Source organism: Xiphophorus maculatus, chromosome 8 (assembly GCF_002775205.1).
Source record: "Xiphophorus maculatus strain JP 163 A chromosome 8, X_maculatus-5.0-male, whole genome shotgun sequence".
In the NCBI taxonomy this organism is placed as follows: Eukaryota; Metazoa; Chordata; class Actinopteri; order Cyprinodontiformes; family Poeciliidae; genus Xiphophorus; species Xiphophorus maculatus.
Window position 1 is genome coordinate 2,417,917 of NC_036450.1, and position 25,071 is coordinate 2,442,987.

General features: G+C 39.7%; 1 protein-coding gene across 3 annotated transcripts in view; it reads left to right on the forward strand.

Annotated features, from left to right (window-relative positions):
• LOC102219437 (protein Shroom3-like) overlaps positions 1–25,071 on the forward strand; it is a 44,390-nt gene that overhangs the window by 5,830 nt on the left and 13,489 nt on the right. The window contains exons 1-7 of one of the 3 annotated variants that reach the window (XM_023338404.1): positions 171–311; positions 11,924–12,097; positions 20,965–21,084; positions 22,272–22,490; positions 23,642–23,925; positions 24,420–24,648; positions 24,721–24,770. In XM_023338404.1, coding sequence (XP_023194172.1) covers positions 280–311; positions 11,924–12,097; positions 20,965–21,084; positions 22,272–22,490; positions 23,642–23,925; positions 24,420–24,648; positions 24,721–24,770 — 1,108 coding nt within the window. In that variant the 5' untranslated portion in view covers positions 171–279. Of the gene's footprint in view, positions 1–170; positions 312–11,923; positions 12,098–16,686; positions 16,847–20,964; positions 21,085–22,271; positions 22,491–23,641; positions 23,926–24,419; positions 24,649–24,720; positions 24,771–25,071 lie in introns of those variants that run through there. The other 2 variants (XM_023338403.1, XM_023338405.1) reach the window with 2 other exon arrangements.

Here is a 25,071-nt window from a genome sequence, read left to right on the forward strand (position 1 = left end):
TACTGACTGGAAGACATGCAGGACTTTAGACTTTAGACCTCAAACACACACACACACACACACACACACACACACACACACACACACACACACACACACACACACACACAGACACAGACACAGACACAGACACACCCCCACATGCAGACACACACGCCCACACCCCGACACACACACAGACACACACACACAGTAGGACAGGTGCAGCAGCACACCTGGTCACTGTGGAAGGCGTGGCGGTCGGTGAAATGGTTCTGATCCGCGTCCTGCTGGGATCTGATGGGGAACAGAGAAATGTCGGCTGGTCGCAGGTTTGTGCTGCGTTTCGTCTGATTGCTGCGCAGCAGCGGCGCGCTAACCACGCTAACCACGCTAACCTTTGAACCGCTCTGTTTGTATCGGCTCTGACAGTTTCTACAGAATATTTTTAGATATTTACTCCAGAGATTATAGATTGAGACTCAATAGATTGTACTGATGAGACTCAAAACTCACCGTCTATAAAAGTCTTAAGAGCAAAACTAACGGGGCTGTTTAATATTTTACTGGTTCTGCTGGAGGCTGCAGCGTTTTGCGTTGTTCTCATTTCTTCCTGGTTCCACACCAACCTCTGTTTTCTGATCTGTTGTTGCTTTTCATCAATTCTTCTCTGATGGTTTGATTTGCTGTTTATTTTCTCTTCAGTTTCTGCTGTTATAATATTTAAATAAATATTTATTTATTTCTTCCTTGGTTCTAATTGATAGAGTACAAAGAATATTCTTAATATAGGACAAAATTTAGGACAAATTGGTTGAAATCGGCTCATTTTGGAGCAGTGAGTTACAGACGTTTTGGTGTTTGATGCTCTGCAGCATAAAGTGTCAGATAAACTCTGTTGATCAAACACTTTATTGATCCATTATTACTTCCACAAACATTACGCTGCTGTCTGACGTTTACCTTTTTCTTCTGCGCATGCGGATCATACGGCTTTGGGGTGGTAAACCGTTCACACAGGAATCATTTTTGTAGATGAACGACAACGAAAGAGAAAATCAAATTTCAGCAAAAAAACTAAAAAATCTTTCTGAAGATCTTTAAAAGTTTTATTTTGGTATTTTGCTGCTTTTTGCATCATTTTTTCTGGAGAACCAAACTGTTTTCACAGAAGCATCTTGGTTTGCTAAACCACTTTTGCTAGCTATGCTAACGCAGTCAGGAAAACTCTTGTTGCCTCAACAGGATTTATGAGGAAACGTCGTAGCTACATGGTGCTGATCCAACGAACATAATTACTGATTATCATCAGCATAGACGCTTCTATGAAGCTGTTTTAGCCGTTTGCTAATCTGGACGTCGGAGGTGTGAGTTAGCAAAATGTCATGGCAAAATGACGTCAGCAAAATCCTTTGCAAAGCAACTATTGATCAACCTGTGAAGACCTGAGGTCAATTAAAGTTCATCCAGGATTGGAGGCAAATTCACCCCAAAATCTGTTAGCATTAGCATTAGCATGTCTGGGGCTAACTCTCATGAAATTATAGTTAGAAAAAACAGAGAATCAGGATTATCTGTAAACTTTCCTCCTTCAGGGATCATAAAAACGAGTGTGTGTCTCTGTGTGTGTCTGTGTGTGTCTCTGTGTGTGTGTGTTTATCCTCTGCTGTCAGAAAGGTGTGTGTGTGATTTCAGCAGGTGTTAGCTGCTTTTATTGTTAGCTTTGCACTCCTCCATCCTTGCTGTCAGAGAAACAAAAGGTGTTTGTGGTGACGTCGTCTCCACACACACCTTGCCTCTCCTGTTGGTGCGTCCGTCCGGCCGCTCTGATTGGTGCGTCCGTCCGGCCGCTCTGATTGGTGCGTCCGTCCGGCCGCTCTGATTGGTGCGTCCATCCGGCCGTTCTGATTGGTGCGTTTCCTGATTGGATCAAAGCGCAGCAGAGACTCTGACATCCAAACAGAGATCGCTGCGCCGGGAGCTTCCTGTCAGAGCCGTAAGTCTGATTTCCTCTGACTTTAACTATCAAACCATCACAGATTTTAGATCTTTTATAACCATCTTTCCTAAAAACCTTAAGGCGGTTAATCCTTACTCCAACTTGTTGGACTCGATGCTGTAAAGGCCTGTATGCTGATTGGAGCTGTATTTGACTCTAAGCAGCTAAAATATGTCATTTTCATTCACTACAATAATTATCTCTTTTGAAGAGTAAAGTGAGAAAAATGAGGGCTACAGCACAGTTACCTAAAACAAAATGATGAAAATTAAGAAAACAATTTTGTTAATTTGTAATTAATGGTGGAAAAAACTACAACTAACTGTAACTTTAACTTTTTTTCCATAAAACATTTTTCTAAGTAGATCTTGATCTAAAAGTTTTGCCCTGTGGTCAGTGGACCGTATAAAGTCAGTCCACGGACCACAAATGGCCCCCGCACCCTACTTTGAACACCTTTCATCTGAGGTATTCATCTAATTTTATGTAACCTCTGACCTTTGACCACTTAAATCAAGCATTTTCTCCTTAATCAAGATAAATATTGTTTTCTTTGGGTCGTTTCATTTATTTATTTGTTGTTTTATTTTCATTTTATTCTGTAATATATTCCATGTTTTTCATGTTATTGTACAAAACAGCATCAAAAACAAAAAGTTTATTTATACACGTGAAAGAAAAACAGTTGATCAAAGAGATTCATATTTACACCAACATTTGTGAAACAAAAATAAAATAAAACATAGAAGATTTAAAACATCTAAGAACTATTTAATGTCTCATAATCAGAGGTCAAAGGTTAGAGAGCAGTCTGAGCTAGAAAAATATTTTCCCCTTAAGAAATTACATTTATTTTAGATTTTTTCTTTAGTTAAATTATTTAAATCACATTGTAGCAGAAAGGATTATCCTGAAGGAGAAAGTGCAGCCAGTTTAGTTTAAACTCATTTTTACAGAAAAACAAAGATCCAAAACACCTGCAGCACCTCTAAAGGGTTAAAAGTAATAAATAAATGAAAGTTCTGGAGTGGCTTAGTCAAAGTCTGGACTTAACTCCAGCTGAGATGCCGTGGAAAGACTTTAAATATTTTGTTTATGCTGGTAATCCGTCCATTGTGACAGAATTAAAACCATTCTGAGGAGCAGAGTGGCTCCAGTTCCTCACCAGATAAACCAGTTACTGAGCTTAGAGGGTAAATATTTTACTGCTCATTAACTTTAAAAAGCTTTTAAAACTCTTTAAACAACGTTGTTAAAATTGATCTAAACCATTAAAGTGGGATGAAAATTCAAAATCAAATTAAATCTTTAAAATATGTTATTATTCTATTAAACTAAAAGTTCATCTTAAAGTTTTAATTTAACTTTTATTTAATTAGTGAAGCTGATTGAGAATAAATTCTCATTTTCAACAACGGCCTGTTAAAAAGTTGTTTGCGATACGTAAAACTCACAATTATTTGTAAAATTTTATCTATTTTATGTTTTTTTCACCTGCAGTTTATTCAAGGTAGATTATTAATGACATATTCATAGTTTAATCAGTCACAAATACCCTTAAATACGTTTATTTGTTTTTTAAGAGTTAAAAAGAAAAGGTGTAGAAAATTACTGACCACTTTTAAATGTTTTTTGTTACTGAAAAATAAGCTAGCAGCTAGCATTAGCGCTGTTAGCTCCTCCGGCTAGCAGAGTTTGCAGTTCTGCAGATTTATATCAACAGTTTTTGGCTACATAGTTTTAGAAAACTGAACAAATTTAACAATAAATTAAACTAAATATTTGTGGAAACAAGAAAAGATAGAAAATTAAAGCAGGAACTCAAATAATTTCATTTAAAAGATGACAATAAAATACAAAGGAGAGTAAATCAGAGAAATGAGCCACACAGTGATTAATGTTTTTATTTTTCCATGTTCAGTCCTACATTAAGTTGTTTACAGTGAATGTCGGACTGACATTAATCCTCCCTGCTTCACGTCTTGCAGCTGTTTTACCTCCAGCTGCGTCACCTGGTTCTGACCGCGCCGCCTTTCTCCTCCGTCCTGGAGTAAAGTTACAGCGAAGAATCGTATTTTACCCAAAGCAGGAAGACAAAAGGGAAACGTGAAACTCCAGAAATGAGAAACCTGCTGGTTGGTAGTTTTAGTTTATCGGCTGTGATGGATGAGTCAGGAAGTTTAGCCGTTTCAGAGAAACTTTATTCTACATTTAGCTGGAAGTTTTGTTTTTCTAAAGCATAGTGAAGTGGGAAATAAAATAAATAAAAGATTAAAGATTATTGTTTATTAAAGATATTTTATTAGTAGCAAACTTTACAAAAGTAGAAGAGGGGTGACTAAATTTTAGAGAAGAAATATAGAAATATCACCTGAAATGCACAAATTAAGCATAATTATAAGATTAACTACATATTATTGAGCTACAAAATGTAATTTTATGTTCTCTAGTGTTTTTTTTGTTTTATTTAAATTCCACAATTTAGCTTTTTTTTCACTTCCTGGAACGATTAATCGGATTAATTGGATTAATTGGATTAATTGGATTAATTGGGATGGATTGATTATTGAAATAACCGTTAACTAATTTAGTAATTATAAGCTGGAGTATAAATTTTAAAAATGCCTTTTGCTAATGAAACGTATTCAGAACAATAATTAAGCCAAAACTGTACAAAATACATTTTGCATCTAAGATAAAATCACTTTTGTTTATAAATTTGTTTTATTTTCTCCTGGTTCAGATTTACTAAAATCTTTATTTTCATATTTAAAATGATTTTAATTAAATTGTTTAATGTATTTCTAATGTTATATAAAATGGTTAAATGAAATATCTGCAGAATGTACCAATATTCTTTAATCAGATTAATCAAATAATCGTCAGAATAATTGATTACTAAAATAATCATCAGCTGCGGTTGTGATTGGTTCTTCATCTGAGGAAGACTCTGGTTGGAAAATGACTGGCTGATGCTGTGGTTCTTTTGAAAACCCTTTAAATTGTGACGGCAGTTTAAACTGTTTGTGAAACGTGAAATTTCTTGCCTTTTTGGCCCTTTTGGTGTTCCGTACACAAAAAGCTGGAACGTCAGAGTGTGGCGCTTTATCCATCCATTTTCTGTTCACCCTTGTCCCTAATGGGGTCGGGAGGGTTGCTGGTGCCAATCTCCAGCTACGTTCCGGGCGAGAGGCGGGGTCACCCTGGACAGGTCGCCAGTCTGTCGCAGGGCAACACAGAGACATACAGGACAAACAACCAGGCACACACACACTCACACCTAGGGAGAATTTAGAGAAACCAATTGACCTGACAGTCATGTTTTTGGACTGTGGGAGGAAGCCGGAGTACCCGGAGAGAACCCACGCATGCACAGGGAGAACATGCAAACTCCATGCAGAAAGACCCCGGCCGGGAATCGAACCCAGGACCTTCTTGCTGCAAGGCAACAGTGCTACCAACTGCGCCACTGTGCAGCCTTAGTAAATATGAAATATGTGAAATATTCAACACATTATCGTTCGCTTGCATGAATATATGCGCTCACATTAGTTTCACTGCAAACTCAGATTGATGCCTCAAAGAAAACAAAACAGATTTATTAGTTTTTTAGCAAAACTGCAAAAAGTTTTATAGTTTTACTAAAAGTGTGGATGATAAAAAAGATAAAACTAATTTCTGATACGATATCTGAGGTTTAATATCGGCTGAAATTGATCTGATACAGAAAAACAGACAAATTGACTTAAAATGTTTTTTTTTCAACACAGACATAAATGTATCGATTTCTACATTTATTTGCTAACTTTACTTCAGGGCATCACATTTAATTACACCAATAACTTCACAAGCTTTAAAAACAAATTTAATTTGACTTTAACATTCAAATTATATAACATATAAAATAAATAATAAAGGAACTAAAATTACAGGTTGACTTGTCAAACATGTAACCAATAAACTGCAGCAAATCTTTAAAATGGTTCAGAAAGAGCAATAATAATAATAATAATAATAATAATAATAATAATAAACATAAAGTACAGAGTTAGACTAAATAGACTGATTTTTTTTATTAATATCAGGGCGAATACAGATATTAATACCAGCTTGGTTTGTTTCTACCAGAACAAACTCGGGTTAAAGGTCCAGTTTGTGAAATTCAACATGTGGAACAGAGAGTTTTTCTCTGCTGGTTGGTTGTTGTGTCCGGCGGTTTACAGATGGAATCGTTTTTTCTGCCGTGTCCTCTTCATGAACCTGCCGGTTTGGATTCGGTCGAGTCGGTTTGCGTCTCTCTGGACTCGGTAGTTTGGCTTCGTTTGGAGTTTGTGTGATTTGGAGTGAATGAAAGTCGAGCCGTGAAGAAACACGTGTCTGTTTCACTCACTGAGACCTGAAGCTGAAACACGTCGTGTTTGTTTCACGTTTTGTTATGTTTAACAATCGATTATTAAAATGGAAGTAAAACAGCTGAAATTAAAAAGCTCTGAGAGCCTGGAGGAAAATCGATGAAGAGTTTTCTCCTCTCCTCTCCTCTCCTCTCCTCTCCTCTCCTCTCCTCTCCTCTCCTCTCCTCTCCTCTCCTCTCCTCTCCTCTCCTCTCCTCTCCTCTCCTCTCCTCTCCTCTCCTCTCCTCTGCTCTCCTCTCCTCTCCTCTCCTCTCCTCTCCTCTCCTCTCCTCTCCTCTCCTCTCCTCTCCTCTCCTCTCTCTGTTTCCCTCTTTCATATCCGTCTCTTTGTCTTCTTCCATTCATCTCTGGTGACTCTGCGTCTTTGTTCTCCTTTGTTGCCGGTTGACGTAATCGAGCCGAATGAATGTTTGAGTTTCTCTGCCCAAAACAGAAGAGAAAAAGTCACTGCGGGGACAAACCACGTCCATCGCCGGGGCAACCCCTCCGTCTGTGTGTGTTTAGCTCAGTTTGGTGACTTCATGGCACCAGAAGAATAACTCAGAGCCATCAGGTCCACTGGAACCGTGCTGCTCTGGCAGAATAAGACTTCAGCCCATCTGGGACGTTTTTCACGTTAATCTATTGCTAAATCCATTCTTTGTTCTTTCTGCAGCCCCAATCATCCTGCTGTCACCACCGTGCTTCACTGTAGGTACGGCATTCCTCTGGAATCAAAGTCATCAACATGTTTTTGACCTGGTTTTAGCAAAATACAACTTAAACTATCAGCTGTTTTAGCTGCTAAAACTAAACATTTCAGTTTTAGCAGCTTAAATGTTAACATTTAATTCATCTTATTTTGGACATATTAGGCAAAATTCCCTTTTTGTTTTTCTTCACTGCTTCTAAAAAACAATCTAACCACTTTAAACAAAACACCTCCTGTTTTTTCAATAAATTCATGTTTTTTAGTGTGTGGAAAATGAGCTGTTTCTAAAGCCTCCTGATTGTTGAGTCATACGTGCCGTTACCTAGCAACCCTGGCAGAGTTCCGCCACCATTACCTGGCAACCCCAGCTGAGCTCTAGCACTTTTGGTCAGCCAGTTTTCACAATGTATTCGCTGTACAATGGCTGCTGGAAAAACAAGAGTTTTTTTCTGTTGACTTACTATCCAGGAACCTTGCCTCACATCTTGTTGGCTGTGCAGGAGGCTCCATTTCTGCTTTTCAAAGCTGTATGCCTGCATTATTGCACATTTGTTTTCAGCCGTTGTCATGTGTGAGTGTAAACATTGCGTTGCGGCGTTGAGGCCAGTAGCAGCTTATTTAAAATGATGGAGCCCAAAAACAGGTCAAAATACTCAGAAGTGAAATCTCATCATCGAGTTACTTTGTGTCAAAATGTTCTCATCTGTTCAGCGAAACATAATTGGTCACTTGGAACATTAACACAACGGTGTGAATGCATATGTGAATGCTAAGTTTGCTCCAAAAGCAGGAAGGGAACTACAGCGCCGAGCATTCTGGGTAAATGCAACACTAGTGTTAGCCTAGCGCTAGCAGGAGAAATGACTCCAGAAATCCTACAACTGCTAAAATCTTCATGTTTGTTTCCATTTGATGAAAAAGGAAGTTGCTCTCAGTTTCTTCTTCAGAGGTTGTTGGTGCAGCGCCCCCTCAGGCCAGGAGGGGAACAGGAACAGGACACTCAGAGGGTTTAGTTGGGAGAACCACAGCCGCTGGAAATGTAACAAATGTTTTGATTTTGGTTCTGAACCGAGTCTACCGGACTGTCAGGTGTGAAAACATTCTTAATCTAAGGGTGTGAATACCTGTGCAACCAGATTGTGGCAACTTTTTATTTATTTTTCTACCTTTTATCTTTGTGGAGCCTAAACATCACATTAAATCTGTTCAAATTAAACATGGAACTCAAACATCAACCTCAAAATCCTGACATTTTAGCGGGGATGTGCAGACCTTTATGGAGTTAGCCGTTGAACTGGAGCGAAAGGCTCTAAAGGCAGCAGCGTGTTTGTGTGTAATGAGATGGAAAGTTTAATGCGACACTCGGCTCCTCCTGTTCTGCTGATTTCAAGGTGTTTGTGGCTGCCGCACATTCCTGCGACCAGCTCAACTGGTTTCACTGTAATGGCCTTTTATCTGAGCACCTGTCTGTGTGCTGGTGTGTATTGGGGTGTGTGTTGGTGTGTGTTGGTGTGTGTGTGGGTGGGTGTGTGTATTGGTGTGTGCTGGGACTGGGATGTCCGCCGGGTGAGCGCTGCAGCCGTGGAATGTCCTCTGTGAACAATATAAGTGCAGGTGTGTGTGTTTTCGGTGCTACTCTGTGTGGTTGTTCTGGGTGGAGAAGAGAAACTGTTCTGACTTTCATTAATGATGCAGGTGTTTTTATTCATAAACTCAACATTAAAATCTTTTTCTTCATGCTGTTTTCTGGGATTTGTCTGGAAGCATCTCAGAGGTTTTTATTGTGTTTTTCTCCCAGTTCAGTTTGGATCAGACTGGATTTGAACTGGTTTCAGTGAATAATGTGAACCTTCACGCTCTGCTAATAATAACAGTTTCCTTGGTTCTTGTCTTTGTTGATCTTATTTTAACCTTCTTATCTTTGGTTTAAAATAAATCATCGCTATCCAAGAATCAGCTGTAAACTGATTTATGTCACATCGCTCTGTTATCACTAAATAATCACTAAATTTATCTTTGCTGACTGTAATTTGGTTGCACCGCTCATAAATCATAAATCCATGTAAAATGAAAGTTCCCTGTTCAGACAGCGCATGCTGCTGGTATTGACATTCATAAAAGCACATTTTGTGAAACATGTCACTCTTTGTAAAATACATTTTTAATGATCAGCTTACTGCTCTACGCTGATGATCCTCATATTTACTTCAGTTGAATCAGAGTTTCTTCTCAGAGGTCGTTGCTGATCTTTGTTTTCCTTCCACTTGTATAAACACACAACTATTAAAACTCATTTTTTCTTGATCGTATGGAAGCAGAAAAGTTGTTACATTTTTATGGAGTTACAGTTTTAAATGATTAATGACAATGTAGAATCTGTTGTGTTTTTGTACACTTGATATAAGATGTAAATAATAATTATATATCTTACACTTTAGCCAAATTATACATTTATCTATTAAATTATTTCTACGCTGATGATATTCTGATTTGTTTCAGTTTTCAATCATGATTATGTCTCTGCAGGCATTTCAATCTGGAGAGACTCAGACGGAGATAAGAAGACAGTTAGAAGAGTTTATTGACAAACAGAATTTAAAGTCTTTGGCGCTCGGGCCCCGGCTGGGTATAACGGTTATCGCAGCGTTAGCGACAGGCTTCAGATGAGCATCCCCGATGCTGTTAGGAACGTCATCCCCCGGGGCCCGGCACTGGTGGTGGAGGTTGGGTTAGGGTGCGGGCCTCAGGACCGGGCGAATGGAGGAGAAGGGGTGGTGGTGGGTTGAGCTCGGCTGGAGAGCGAAGGACACCATGAATGAAGGTCCTTATCAGCTGGGACTTGGTCGATGATTGGACGTGACGTGGCTTGGTCCGGCGTTGATAGGTCGGTGATTGTGGGCAGGTCACTTCAATTAACTGGTCCCGGTGGGCATAAAAGAGTCTTCCAGTTTGAATTTGCGCCTAGGCTTCATTTCTGCTGTGATTTCATTTTGAAATTGTGTTAATACACAAATATGATCCAGACCAGTGAGACCAGCAGGTGGTTAGACCAGAAACAGGAATCTATGAGTTAAAGAAAGTTATTTTCACACAAATGTCACACAGCAGCTCTTTGTTTACGGCAGTAAAAATGGCCGCCGTCGTCAATGGATACATTTTTAACGTTGAGCAATGGGAAGAAGAGGAAGCCACTTTTGTGGGGCATTGATGCAACTTAAAGTTTATTGCTTTTGAATTTATCCAAATTAATTTAGGAAAAGCTGTAAGTGCTCAAAATTAGCAAAAGTGCTAAGCTAGCGCTTTAGCAGATTAGCAGAAGTTTGCCTGCCACTGGAGTCCTGTTTACAGAAGTTTGTTCGGATGCAGTCAAACTATCAGACATGAATCCGATTTAGTTCCACGTAAAAAATCTGATTTTTTTTGGAGGTGAAAAGATTTGAATTGACGGCCAGGAAAAAGTCGGAAATGGCAGAAAATCATTGGTTTGGTTTGCATTTGTCAGCTGTTGCAGTCAAAGAGGCTGAGTTGTTTATTTATCTAAACAAAAGTTATTCTAACTTCAACAATCATAAAGAAAAAAACAGTTTATTAAAAAACTAAAGAGTTGAGTTTCTCTGTCTGGCTGGTAATTTACTCACCAACTTGGTAAAACTGAGTCATTTCCTTTGTTCGAGTCACAAAAGGAACAGAAAGTTAAATCAGTTCCCAAGTCATTCTGAACATTGAACTCTGATCTCTTGTCCCTGCTGTCAACACCACAGCTGACCTTTGACCTCCACAGGTCGTCGTGAAGAACGGCGTTGAACCTGCTGAACCAGAACGAAACGCTCGTTTACTTTGGTGGTTAATGTGGTTGTAGATTAGCCAAATTCACCAGAGGACAAAAATCAGGGCAGAACATTTAAAAATGTCAAACCTGCATGAAGTCAGGAAAGAAAAGAAAAACAACTCAGGAATCCAGTTCTTCAGCTTCTGGGTTCAAAAATAGATTCAGTTTCAAACTTCCAGCAATTCTAACTTTAAATCATGTTCAGTTTATCTTAGTTAAACAGTCATAATTTTTGGTTTTAACAGCAAACAGCTCAGTTTGAACCGTTTTCTTGGGAAAAACAAAAGTTTTTTATTAGATTTATTTTATAAAGGAGAGATGGGATGGGAGCTATGAACTTAAAATACTGATGTAAGAATGAGAGTCAAACTGTTTTGGAAACAAATTTGTTACATTTTCAGCTGCTGTGGTTCATATTCACACTGCACTGAGTCAAAGAATTATATGACTCAAGACAGGAGAGGAACACAAACCTGTTCCCCTCCTGGCCTGAGGGGGCGCTGCACCAAGAACCACTGAAGTAAAAAACACAAAAACCTCTGAAGACACTGAGAGCAACTTCCTGTTTCACCAAGAATAAACAAAAATGGAGGCGTCAGATTTTAGCGGTTGGAGGATTTCTCAAGCTATTTCTCCTACTAGCGCTATGCTAACACATTTTCTACATTTCTACATTCTACATGCTAACACATTTGTTTTGGTTGTATTTACCCAGAATGCCCTGCGCTGTAGTCCACTTCCTGGCTTTGGAACGGTCTCTGGTCCAATTGGCGTTCACATATGCATGTAAACTGAACCAGAGTTCATTTAAACTGAACTGAGACCAAGATTTAAAGGTGAACCGGACTCTCTAATCTGGAGTTGGATTAAAGCGGACTAAACAGGGCTGGTGTGAATGCGCTTCCTTGCTAATCTGGTCCACAGATGCAGTTAATCTGTGGGATTGAACCTGCAGCGTAACGTTACGTTCTCATCATCCTGAGTAAAAACCGTTTCTGGTTTTTCCTCTGCAGGGAGTTCGATTGCGGATACGTCGAGGAGTTCACGTCACCGAACTCCGGGGCCGCTCTTCGTCTTCCCTCACCTCCTCCTGATCTCTGTTTCCAATCGCCTCCACCGTCACAGGAAGCCCCATCGTCCAATCACAGCCAGCGATGCTCAGCGGTCCAACTACGCATCAAGAACCGGTAAGACTCTGAACCAGCAGACGCTGCCATGTTGGATGGTTTCTAGTTATTTTCCCAACATAAACAGGAATGAAACATGACTGGTGCTGACTGGGATTTCCTCACTGGGATTCTTTGACTCCCAGTCTTGATAAATCCGTTTCTTTCTCTGTCAGAGACCCAGAAGGTTCAAACAGGAAGTGGGTCTTCACCTTCGTTGTGGGGTTTTCCTGCCAGCTCTTCCTTTTTCCGTGATATTTAACGTCCTGCTGTCTGTTTGCACCTGAAAGGTCGAACAGGAAACGGATTGTTTCCTGTAGGAATCACTTTAGAACCTCAGGGACAAACATAACAACAGATTTCTTCTGGTTTTACCTTTTTTGGGTTAGAGAAAACCTGAAACTGTTTCTTAAAGGATGATTGTAACAAAAACAGCTTCCAAACCAACCCTTTGTGAAAAGTTGAGTTTACCTCAAAGCTAGTAACTGTTAGCCTCACACAGACCAGATTTATCAGCCGTAAGTGAGAGTTTAAGATCAAACCCTCAGTATCTTTGTTGGATTTAAGTCTCTAGTTAAATTTACAAGATTTCCTTCTTCCTCTGTCGTCCATTAGCACAGAGAGGCTAGCGTAGCCTTGAATATGGTTCTATTAGCCTTGGACAGGCTAGCAATAGTTTGATGTTTCTACAAGCTAGCATTGCTAGGTTGGCCACCCATTGAATTGCTTACATCCTCTGCTGGCCAATAGCACATAGAGGCTAGCATTAGGTTTCAATATGCTAGCATTAATTTTGGTTAGGCTATCGTTAGCCTCAGATAGCTTAGCATCCAAACTTGCCAAGGCTGGATTGTGTACTTCCTCTGCTGTCCATTAGCATGGCTAGGCTAGTGGTAGATGTAGATATGCTAGCTCTTGTCTTCAATATGCATGTTTGTGCTAGTCAACCATGACTCATCTTTTTTTTCTGTAAATAAAACTTTATTAAGAAAAAATGGTTGGTATACAACATCTGTTAGCCATATTAGAGACATTGACGTGTTTCCTTTGACAATGAAGTAGCCACCGCTGGATGTGGAATTGTCTTACTTTTGGCACTACAGTAACGCCATAACAAAATTAAGACTACTGTGGCTACTTCATCTGTTTGTGTAGCTTATTTCCTTTAATAACTGAGAGAATAAATCTGTTTATCGGTAAAATCTTTACTGCATGATGCTATGCTAAGCTAACGTAAAGACAAGTTGGACTCCGATGGATCATTTTTAGGCCTCTCTGTTGTTCGTCTCTGTTGCACCAGACTGACAGTGAGTGAAAAATCATCTGAAGTCCAGAGAAAATCTCTGAAATCCCTTCAGAAACTTCAGGAATCGACTGATTGAGTCTGACGGAAACCCTTGGCGACCCAGCGCCGCCTGGTCACTCTGAACCCACAAACAGTCTATAAATACTGAACTCTTCAGTCCGGCTGGCTGCAGCCTAATATGGAGATCCTCCTCTGAGCGCAGCGCACGCCGCCGCCTCCGTGGGGCGCTGTTTCTCTGTGTGCAGGGCATGTAGTGCAGGTTTGAAGCTGGATCACCCCAAACGGCCCCCTGCTGGTCCCCCCGGACCCCTGCTGTTATCAGATACCGCTCAGTCCAGGAGCGCCGGCCTCTGATTGGCCGACTGAAACAGGAAGTGGGCCATCAGAGCCCCGAGAGGCTGGGTGTTAATCTGGACAGGACAGATAGACTGATTTATAAACACAGACTCCCTGTTTTATCCATGTTTTCCTTTCGTTTCCTTTCCTCCCTCCTTCCTGCGTCGCTCCTCATCCTCCTCTTCTCCTCCTTCAACCGCTCCTCCTACATGCCTCTTTGGCTGAATCACCACATTCCTCTACAGCAGCATCACCTCATGGCTCCAGAAAACACAAACACTCCCTCACACACACACACACACACACACACACACACACACACACACACACACACACACACACACACACACACACACACACACACACACACACACACACACACACACACACACATCTTTCTAACTTCACCAGGATTTTGCATCGACTTCCATTCATTTTTTATTCATTTATAAACCCTAAAATCAGAGCCGGCCCAAAGAATATGCAAGTTAAACAGCTGCTTAGGGCCTCCACAGCACTAGGGGCGCCCAAGTACGACTGAGTATTTGGGCTGCGCTAAGAAAATAAATAACAATTAAATTATGAGAATAAAGTCATAAAAGTTTGAGAATAAACTTGTATGAGAATTAAATCGAAATAATACAGGAATAGTAGTATTATTACAATAATAAAATAATAAAAATACAAAAATAAAATAAAATAATAAAACTACAAGAATAAAGTCAATATTAAGACTTGTGTTGAATTGTATTATTGACTTTATTCTTAAAATATTAAAACTTTATGTTGATATTATTATGACTTTATTCCAGGTTTTTAAAATAAATTTATTGTATCTTTTTTACTTTTTTAACTAAGTAATACATTTTAAGAAAGTATTGAAATGAACAAATGATGATATTTTTGTGAAAAAGTTCTCCATAAATGATCCAGAATGTAAAACATAAACTATAATAAAACATTCATACAGTTTTATTTTAGTTTTTTATTTTTATATTTAAAACACAAACATAAAATCACTTTCATGTAAAATCTGTTGGATGTTTTTGATTTTATTTACTGGAAAAATCAGATAAAAGCAGAAACTGGTTAATAAATGAGAAATAACTTTTGTTGTTCTGGTAACATTGTTAAATATTTTAATGTTTGGTTTTTTGTCTTTGTGATGATGTTTTATTATTTCACTGCGGTTCAGAACCGGTTCAGAACCGGTTCAGAACCGGTTCAGAACCGGTTCTTCTTCTCTGTAATTATCATCTCAGACTGTAATAAATTGCAGCTCATTCATAATTTGACTGTAATGATTTTTCTCCTGAATTTGTTTTGGTTTTATTTGTACGGACAGAAAATGGCGGACCGGACCGGACCGGACCGGACCGGACCGGGTCAGATTTAACCAGAACTTTAGTTTTCTGAGTCTTGCAGATCGGAGGGCAGATTATTATGGGCTGCAGCCGTTTCCCACGGCAACAGATAAGCTGATCAGGTGACACACCCTGCAGTGGTACAAACATGGCGGCTCGTCCAGTTTGTGGTTTCCAGCAGAAAAGTGAAATATTTACAGCTGGTTCTTTGAGTGACTCGGTTCTGACCCAAACAGGAAGACGATCCTGTTTGCCTTCACTGACTGTAATTATTTACTACATAATTACAGAAATGTTTGATTATTGTGGAGGAATGTTTGTTCTTATTGTTTATGAGGCAAATCCGTTAAAATGTGATTTTCTAAACGAAACTTAAATTATTTTAACTTTTAGAGATTAAAGTTTCTTCCAGAAAACATCTGAGCCTCGTTAAAACAATCAGTCTAATCAATAATCTGATATTGGGACTTTAACTGGAATCTTTCACAGATGAAGTCATTTAAAAAGGACATTTAGAAGAAATACTAAAAAAATCATGAATGACCTGATTATCGATGAGAGAAACTGTAGGAATATTGCTGAATCGATTAATAAACGTGATTGATCAATTTTAGAAACAATGATCTACTAATTAAGTGATCGATTAATCGTGAGTCATAGTTACTCCCAAATGTGACCATTTTTAATCCAATTTATCAATTAATCATCCAAGTAATAACTAAAATAATCGATAACTAAAATAATCGATAACTAAAATAATCAGTAGTTGTAGCTTTTCTCTGGAGAATAGATATTTAGTGTGAATAAATGTTTAGTTTTAAAGTTTGACGTGTTTCTCTGTGGAACCAGATTTTTGTTCTGGTTTCCAAATGAATTAAATTATTTCCGTTTTTTCCTCCTCTCTCCTCTCAGACTCTCTGTTTCTGATCATTTCCTCTGTTTTCTGAACTGACGTCGTTTCCAGATATTTGTTGAACTTTTCCGTCTCTTATCTCAGGTCCTTTTGTTTGTCTGCGTCTGTTTTTGGACTCGTCAATAATAATCAGATCATTGTTCGTCCTGCATCATGAGACCAGAACTTCCTCCGGCTTTCCAGCTAAATCCTCCCTCTGTTGGTCTCTTCCTCCTCCTCCTCCTCTTCCTCATCACCTTCTCAGTTTTATCCTTTTTTCTATCCTCTCTCTCTTATCTGCCTCAGCATTTCCTCTGTTTCTCCACCCAAACTATCTGAGCGCCATCATCTCCTCCCCTGTCTCCCATCTGTCCTCCCTGCTGCTGGTCGTCTGATGTTTACTTCACGCTTTAATCATACGGAGGCCTAATGACGCTTGATTGCTCCATTTGCTTAACAACCTGGGGTCTGGAGCGGGGTGGTCAGAGTCACTCTGGACCGGAGAGGATCAGACTGTGAGCTGGAAAAGTTTTCTGACAGGAGTTTCAGATTTCAGCAACAAAAAGCAGCTTCCTTTCGGAGACGTTGTTGGTATTTCCGAGCAGGATTTGTTGATGATGAGCTGAGTGACTCACCGGTAGAGGAGGGGAAGCGGCGCGGCGCGGCGCGGCGCGGCGCGGCGCGGCGCGGCGCGGCGCGGTGGCCGGAGCGATGGAGCTGCTGGAGGTTTTTTACCGCAGGAAGCTGAGGAAGAAGCAGAAGAAGTCGGAGCTGGGCCGCTCCGACGGCGCGCTGTGCCGGTCGCCGTCGGAAACCAGCGTCAACAAGCTGGCCACCGGCCTCATCTCCAAGGTGCTCCGCTTCACGTCCAGGTAAACGGCCGGGGCCAGGGCCGGACGGAGCCGTTCTGGGGCCCGGAGCGGATGCTCACTGGGGGCCTCCACCCAAACTAGAAACCGATACGATATTCATATCTGGTTCCTAATAACTGCTCAATAGCTGTGTTTCCTTTACTTCGTCAATATTCCTCTAATGTAGAAAAACTTAAACATAATTCTGCATTAAAGCTGCAGCATGAAACTTTAATGAAAAATATTTTTTTATATATTTGTTTGAACTGTCACAGTTTAAAAATCAATCAATCAGAGTCAGGATTGGTTGTTTCTCTGCTGCACTGCAGCTAGCAAAGCCTGTCATCAATGCTAACGCTGTTAGCATGGCAGCTAAACAGTTTTCCTGTAACGGTGAGTCGTTTCTCCATTATTAGCACATTGAGCATCGAGTACAGGAGGTTGATTGACAGCACTAATCTCACGATTCATTTCAAAAATACTTTATTTGGTAAATTAAATATTAATTCATATCATCCAAGATTCTTAAGAGTCGTTTTGAATGGTGATGCTGGAGGAGAGGAAGATCTCCAGTAGCAGTCAGTCCTACTACAAACCTTAAGAAGCTTCTGACTGAAGACTGTTGCTGTCTGACTAACAGAGACGTCATCATCACTGCTAATCCACCTCCTTTACTTTTGCCACGCCGTTTGGTTTGAGAGATGTTGGAGTAGGGGATCAGATCCGTCTGTCTCTGCGTCCATGAAGCCTCATTCATCAGCTCCTCTGGGATTATTTGGGTGCTTGAGATGCTAACCAACAGTTGGTTTTGTAAAAACCAACTGTTTTGTAAAAACAAAACTTTGTTGTCATGGCTACGCATCATAGCAACCAACCCAAAGCTAATGAAAAAAAGCACAAATTCTTCCAGAACCAGAAAGAATAATTGTTGAAACCTGAAGTGATTCTTCAGATCGAGCCAGAAAAATTACAACTTAATTCAACAAATTTGACCTTTAATGAATCATTTAAGGGAAGTTTTAAGACGTCCTAGTTAAAGCTGGTGACACAGCAGACATGTGGAGGAAGGCGCTCTGCACTGATGGGGTTAAAATGTAGCTTTTTAGCTAGCATGAAAAACAACATGTCTGTTGGAAAACTAGCAACTCTCAACACATGGTGGTGGCAGCATCATGCTGTCAAAGGCTGCAGGAGGTCAACCGGGGTCAAGGTTCACCTCCCTAAACACAAAGTCAGAGGGGTGACCAAAGTCTGGGCCGAGGGCCATTTGTGGCCCTTGAAATGATTTTGTTTGGCCTCTTTCCACAAATCAAGAATGTTAAAAAATTACCAACAAAATAAAAACAATTAATGGGAAATTGTCTGGGTTTTTTTTTTACAGTGCAATCCAAGACTAGTTTTATATTTTATATATTTAATGATCTAATTTTATTAAAGTTTTGTTTATAGTTTAGGAGACAAAAGACATATTTGGCTTTTTTAATGTAATGAATTTATTTAAAAAGTTTCAACACCACAGGTTTAGATTAAACTTTATTTGTTACAAATCAAACTGCAGCATTGACTCCTGGGCTGAATACAAAAGCATGCCACACTTTTCAGATTTTACTGAGAAAAAAGGTGAAAGGGAAATAATAATTATGTTTGTTAGTTAAAATCCCAATAAAATTAGTTAAAATGTTAATGTATCGTTCAGAATGAACTTTATAATTAGTCATAATTTGAAAACAAGCCGACAGAAAGTTGCTGTTTTGTGGTGGTTTTGTGTGAGGATGACTATCTGTGCTGATGAAGAGTTTTGAGGTTTTCCAGTCACGTCCTGTCGCCCCCATGTGGCTCACAGACATGCTAACTTTCATGCGTCTCCAGCGCACAGATAAAACCACTTCCTGTTTATCTCTGGATAAATGACCGAGCCGCAGGACAGCAGGAATGTGACGATGGTCAGGGAGAGATTAGCACCGCCGCTCTGATAACGGCGCTAAAACAGCAACGTCTCAGAGGCTGACTGTTAGCTAAACATGGCCGCCAAGGTTAGCATTCATGAGACGTGTTGAAGATCTGAGTGAAGATGTTTGTAAAGTTAGACAGTAAAAACATTAATTTGGTTTAATCAACCTGTGAGGAAAAAATGGGAGTTCATTATTTAGTTAGATTCTTACCATAAATACCAAAGTTTCAAAATAAATACTTAATTAGCAAGCTACATACTTAGCAATAAATATTTAGTTTGAGGCTAAATATTTTGCTTGCTAACTCTTTAGTTGCATGTTAGCTACTTGGCTAGCAAGCTAAAAGTTTAGTTTAAATAAATCTATATATTACCTGAATATTTAACTAAATATTTAGTTTGAAACTAAATATTTTCCTAGCAAGTTAAAAATTTAGCTAGAAACTAAATATTAATGTTACACTAAATATTAAGCTAGCAAGCTTAAATTTTTTGTTTAACTTTATTGACCTGAATATTTAGCTAAATTAAGTATTTAGCTAAATTAAATATTTAACTAACACATTAGTGAGCTGAGAGCTAAATATTTAGTTTGGAGCTAAATGTTTAAATTGTTAACTGAACATTTAGATAAAACTAAATATTTAGTTGACTAATAAATATTTAGTTTGAAACATTTACAGATGAATGAATAATGTGGTGAAAATGTGATTTTATGAATTAAACCCCTTCGTTTCCTCTGATGACTAAATAACTAAAATTCTTTCTGTTATTTCTTGACTCTCCAAGCTCTAACGGATCCGGTCGGTTTTGGTTTTCTGAGGTTGGATTTTCCTGTTTACGTTTTTTAACCTGTTTTCTTCTTGTAAATCAGCAGCTCTGCTTTTGACTCAGATCTCATCAGAGATGCTTTAGCTCAGGTTGTTTTAGAGCAGATTATCTCCGTTTCCTTCACACATGTTGATGTTTCCGTGTCCATTCTGATGTTCTTGTTTGCTGATATTTAACTGGAAACATAAATTCTCCTCTTTCAGCTCTGATAATAAATCCTTTCAGTGGCTTCGCTCCCTGCAGGGCTTTAAAACATCTGGTTGTGTGAACGTGGATCCGTTCAGGGTGCGAACAGACAAACATATTTCAGAAACAGGAAGCGTGACTCGGGTCGTGAGCGTCGGACGTTACAGAAACAACGGCTGCTTTGTGACCGGAGCGCTGGAGCGCCGCCACCATGATGTCACTGCAGCCTGCAGTTCATCAGACATGGTGTCCGGCTAACGCTGCGCAGGTTTCTGCTGCGCGTTCACATGCAGGCCTCAGGGCGCGACCCTCGTCCAGATGAACACTGCAGCCTGATTCATGCATCTGGGATCCTCACAAGATCAGTCACAGATTTCCTAACAAGGATGAAAAACAGACGAGGAAACATTTCAGCTGCTCTGATCACAGTCAGATTTATTATTTAATCTGGATTTTAACTACATTTATTTATTATTCCTGGTTTTCTATGTGCTAGCTCCACCAACAGTAAGAAAAGAAATCTTAGCTGGTATTAAAATGAATTTATATGGAGGACTAACACTGCCAAAACCTGATGGAAGGATGATAAAACCCTATTGGTCAATAACAGAATTATTAAAGCAAAATGTATAAAAATGTTCAACAGAACAATTAAAAGAATTAAGACAGAAAACTTTAAATAAATAAATACCACAGGACAAAATGATGATGAACTGGATCCATATGTTATGAAAATATATTCTCAGTGAGGAAATAAATTATTGTTCTGTATGGAGGAGTAACACTGCCAAAACCTGGAGAAAAGGAAGTGACAAAACAATATATATTTATAACTCTATTAGTAAACTAAAATGTATGAAAAATGTTTAAATGCTCAACCAAACAATGAAAAGATTTAGAAAGAAAACTTAAAATAATATTTGATTTTTCCATCTTATTTTTTATTTTGGCAGCTTTTTTACTTTTTCACTCATTTCCAGAACATTTTAAAAAATTTTATAAATTCTTCAATCATGTTGAGGAAAACCTTTTACATTTATTTTCTCTTTCGCAGGATGCCTCGCCAACCTAATACACATATTTTTATAATTTTCTGATGAATTTTTGGTAAATGTGACTCCGTATAACCCAGTGCTAACTGTTAGCCTCGCGTTGCGTTTCGCCTCCTCAGACGCAGTGAGCCGTCGTCTCGCCCTCATTCCTGGCACTCCACGAAACTCGGCGACGATCAACCGGACCTGGGGCAGATGGAGTCGATGGGCCCCGTCTGGGGCCACAGTTACCCCACCAGGTCAGAAACACCTCATCATTTACCCCACAGTTACCCCACCAGGTCACGTTCAGCTGTTTTTCATGGATATTTATTAAATGATCAGGATTCTGATCAGTTCAATCAGAGATAATTTGACGTTTTAATCAAAGTTTCACATCAATGTTCATCAGGGTGTCCAAAGTGCGGCTCTGGGGCCGTTTCTGGCCCTTCCACTGATTTCTGCGGCCCCCCAACTGCAGTTCAAAAATCATACTAGTTTGGTTTGATGGAGAGTTTTAATTTATAATCAGGTTAAAATTATTACCAACATAATTTTCTTACAAAGGTTTTATGGTTTTATAACCAAATTTGAACAAAAAGTAAAAAAGTAAGTTTAGAGAAGCTGCAGCTCATCGTGTTTCTAAAAACCAAAATAAAAACCTCCTGACGTCTGAGCCGACAGACTGCTGCTCATTCCTGCTGCTTTCTAAACACGTTCCATCCTGAATTTTCCTCGTCTTCCTGGTTTGGAAGAGAACGGAGAGCCAGAATCCAGAAGGCTGGAGGGAAACGGCCGGACCGCCGTCCTGTAATCACATTGTGTTCGGCCGAAGGAGCTGCTGGGTCAAACTGTGACGTCGACACATTTACATTCCTGCAGCTCTTTCAATCGACCTCACAGCAAGAAATACGGAGAACTGCAGCTGATTATGGGTTATTGATTCACTCAAACTGAGAAAACAACAGAGTCGAGTTTCTGCTGGAGAAACTAATCAGGTTCCAACAGTGGAATTAAACTACCAACCTTTATTTTCTGTCCCATTAAAACCCAAACCTAAAATCAACCAAATAAAGTTACCTCCTTTTTTTAGTATTCTTTTAATTTGTTCAAAATTGATATTTATTGTATGACAGTGTATTAGGGCCATTGTAAATAAAATACAATAAAAGAAAAAGTGAATTTCCACCAAAAACTTCAGAAATTTAGTGATAAAATTTCCTAGAAAAAACATGAATATTCTTTAAGAAATTCTACATTTTTGGTAGAAAATTTCTGAAATTAATTAAAAAATTTCAGAGTTTTTTGGCAGGATTTTACTCCCTTATTTCCCTACATGCTGCAGCAGATTTATTACGTTTGCTGTGTTAAAATAAAAGCATCCAGTTTCAGTTTCTGTTGCTATAGTTACATATTTAGGATCAATATTTGTATTTTTCGCCTGCAGTGCTTCCACCACCGACCTGTCGGCCGGGTTCGACCCCAGCGGCGGCTACCTGAGGAAGAGTCCGGACCAGTACAGCTCCAGGGGCAGCATGGAGAGCCTGGACCCGGCCCAGTCCTCCCACCACCACCCAGTGACGCAGCAGCAGCTCCCACTGGGCCACCGCGGCCAGACTGGGCCCAACCCGGCCTACTCGTCCTGCCAGCAGCTTTCCTCTGCCAGGTCCAGAAACACAACAAGATCCTGAGAAACTCTAGATATAAAGATCTAAACACCAGCAGAGTAACTGGGGAGAAACCAGTTACTTTTACTCAATTACAGCATTAATTAAACTGTAATATGGTTTTGAAGAGAATTATAACATATTTGACTTTAATGTTACAATAAATCATATAAATATAATCAACTAGTTACATTTACTCCAGTAAGTTTTTAAAATTTACCTTCAGTGTTTTTACTCTTGTGTAAAATTTCTGGATTTTCTTCCAACTGAATAAAAAACAAAAATGTTTTAACCAAAAACTCACCAGACAGAAACAGACCTGGAGTCTAGTTAAAGTTTTATTAGTTTTTTATTGAATGAAATTGATTTGGAAAAATGTTATTTTGCCTGATTTTGTTATTTTTTGTTACTTTTATGAATTTTTGTCATTTTGGTCCTAAAAATACCCAAATTTTAGTCAGACGGACTAAAACTTTACATTTTAGTCTGATTATGTAATTTTTCAACATTAAATGATTGATAATTTGATCAGTTACTCAGTAGTAGAGTAAAAACATTTTACCAAATTATTATTTTGTTTTTACTTGAGTAAAATATGTTGAAGTTTTGATGTTTAATCTTTGGATTCTCTGTCCATCTCAGATATTATTTATTTTGATTTGGTTGTTTTCAGTGGTGGATAAATTACATCATGTAAAAGTAAAAATACTCCTAGATGTTCATTTTGTTTCAAGAAGTTACTAAAGTAACTGTAACTGAGTAAATGTAGCTAGTTACTCCACCTCTGGTCGGTTTCTAATCGAGAAACTTGAACTTTTTAAAAATATTATCAGGATTTCCCAGATTTGATCAAATCAGCTGCTGCTGCTGCTGACATGTTTGTTTTTTACTTTAGTTTGGTAAAAGTTCTGCTTTCCTTTTACTCTAAAAGCGAGAAAAGAAACATTTTCTAGTCTGGTTGAAGTTTCTGAATCATTTAGACAATAATTAACGACTCGTTGCTCATTAATCATTAACTGGAGGAAAAATAAACAGATTTCCACAGCAGCAAACAGAAACAAGCGGCTTATTAATGTTGAGCATCAGTAAATTATTTAGCAATAATCTCAGATAAGTTTCCTTCAGATTTAATCTGCTTTTTGCGCTGCAGGTCAAACAGCATCGACCTCCTGCACAGCAAGCGGGACTCGGCCTACTCCTCCTTCTCCACCAGCTCCAGTATTCCCGAGTACCTGGCCTCCACGCCCTCCTTCGGCCCGGAGCGCTCCTGCTCCCTGGACGCCGTCCCGCAGAGAGGCGCCGGCAGCGCCGAGATGCTGCAGGCCGACATCCGATACGTCCGCGCCGTCTACGACGCCCAGCAGGGCCTGACTCAGGAGCAGGAGCTGAACTCGTCCAGAACCGGGCCCAGGTCCGGGCCAAGAGACCTCCAGGGTGCGCTCTGATCCCAGAAACACTTTCTGAAATGAACCTTCTGCTTTTACTTGTGGTGGGAATCAGAGGTCGCAGTGTTTGTGTTATTAATTAATTGGCAGCAATTCCAATATCTATAGAATCGTCAATCGATCGAGAAAACCACCAGGAAATTAATTTATCTCAAGAAAATGTAAAATTATCTCGTCATTTAGAGGAATTTAACTTGAAAAATGCATTTCTCAAGTTCTACATATGTGAATTAGACCAGAAGGGGGCAGCATTGCACTAAGTCAGCCTAGAGTCTGTCAGAAATTATTCGCAGAAGAAGAAGCGACTGAATGTTTGTATCTGGAAGACAGAAAATAATAGCTGGAATTTAAAACCATTTATTTCCAGTCAGAACTTATTTTCTCATATAAACTTTCTGTGTTTCTATGACGTTCTGCTATGAATGCTGGGAGATGCAGTCCGTAGAGTCCAACAGTTTTCTCATGTTTCTGTTGGTGCTGCAGGCTCAGTGGGCGGGGTCTGTTACCGCGGCGCTAACGGCAGCAGAGGCGGCGTCCCGGCGTCCAACAGGCACAGTGTGGGACCCATATGGGGCCAGGCGGCCAGCCGCAGCTCCTACGAGAGCCTGAAGGGGGCGCCCGCTCCGCCGAGGCGCAGCGACAGCTACGCCGCCATCAGGAACCACGAGAGACCAAACTCCTGGTCCAGTCTGGACCACGCCCGGTCGCTGCGGTGAGTACGGTCCGCTAAGCGTCGCATTTTGTTGTGAGGTCACATAATTTTATCGATGATCTTTTCATGCAGGTCTCTGCAGAGGAGCTCCTGGCATCACTCCAGCGGCCCAGTGGCCTCAGGTAACCCATCCATACTCAGAGCAGTTCTTGTGGTTCTGTGTCGTTCCACTGAGCGGAACGGGTCAGCGCTCAGATTGGTTTACTTTGAGTAGGCACAAACTGTAGCACAGGAAAATTACTATTTCATCTAAATGAGGTCTTACAACGAACAGCGAACCAAAACTAAACATCTGGATCCGTTTAACATGTAAAACTAACTGTTTCCCCCCTTGTATAATAAGCCTGGAGGGCTGCCAGGCTTTACTTGCCCCTCTACCAGACTAAGAGTCGCTTGTTTTTATTTTAAATTGTTTTTTTATAC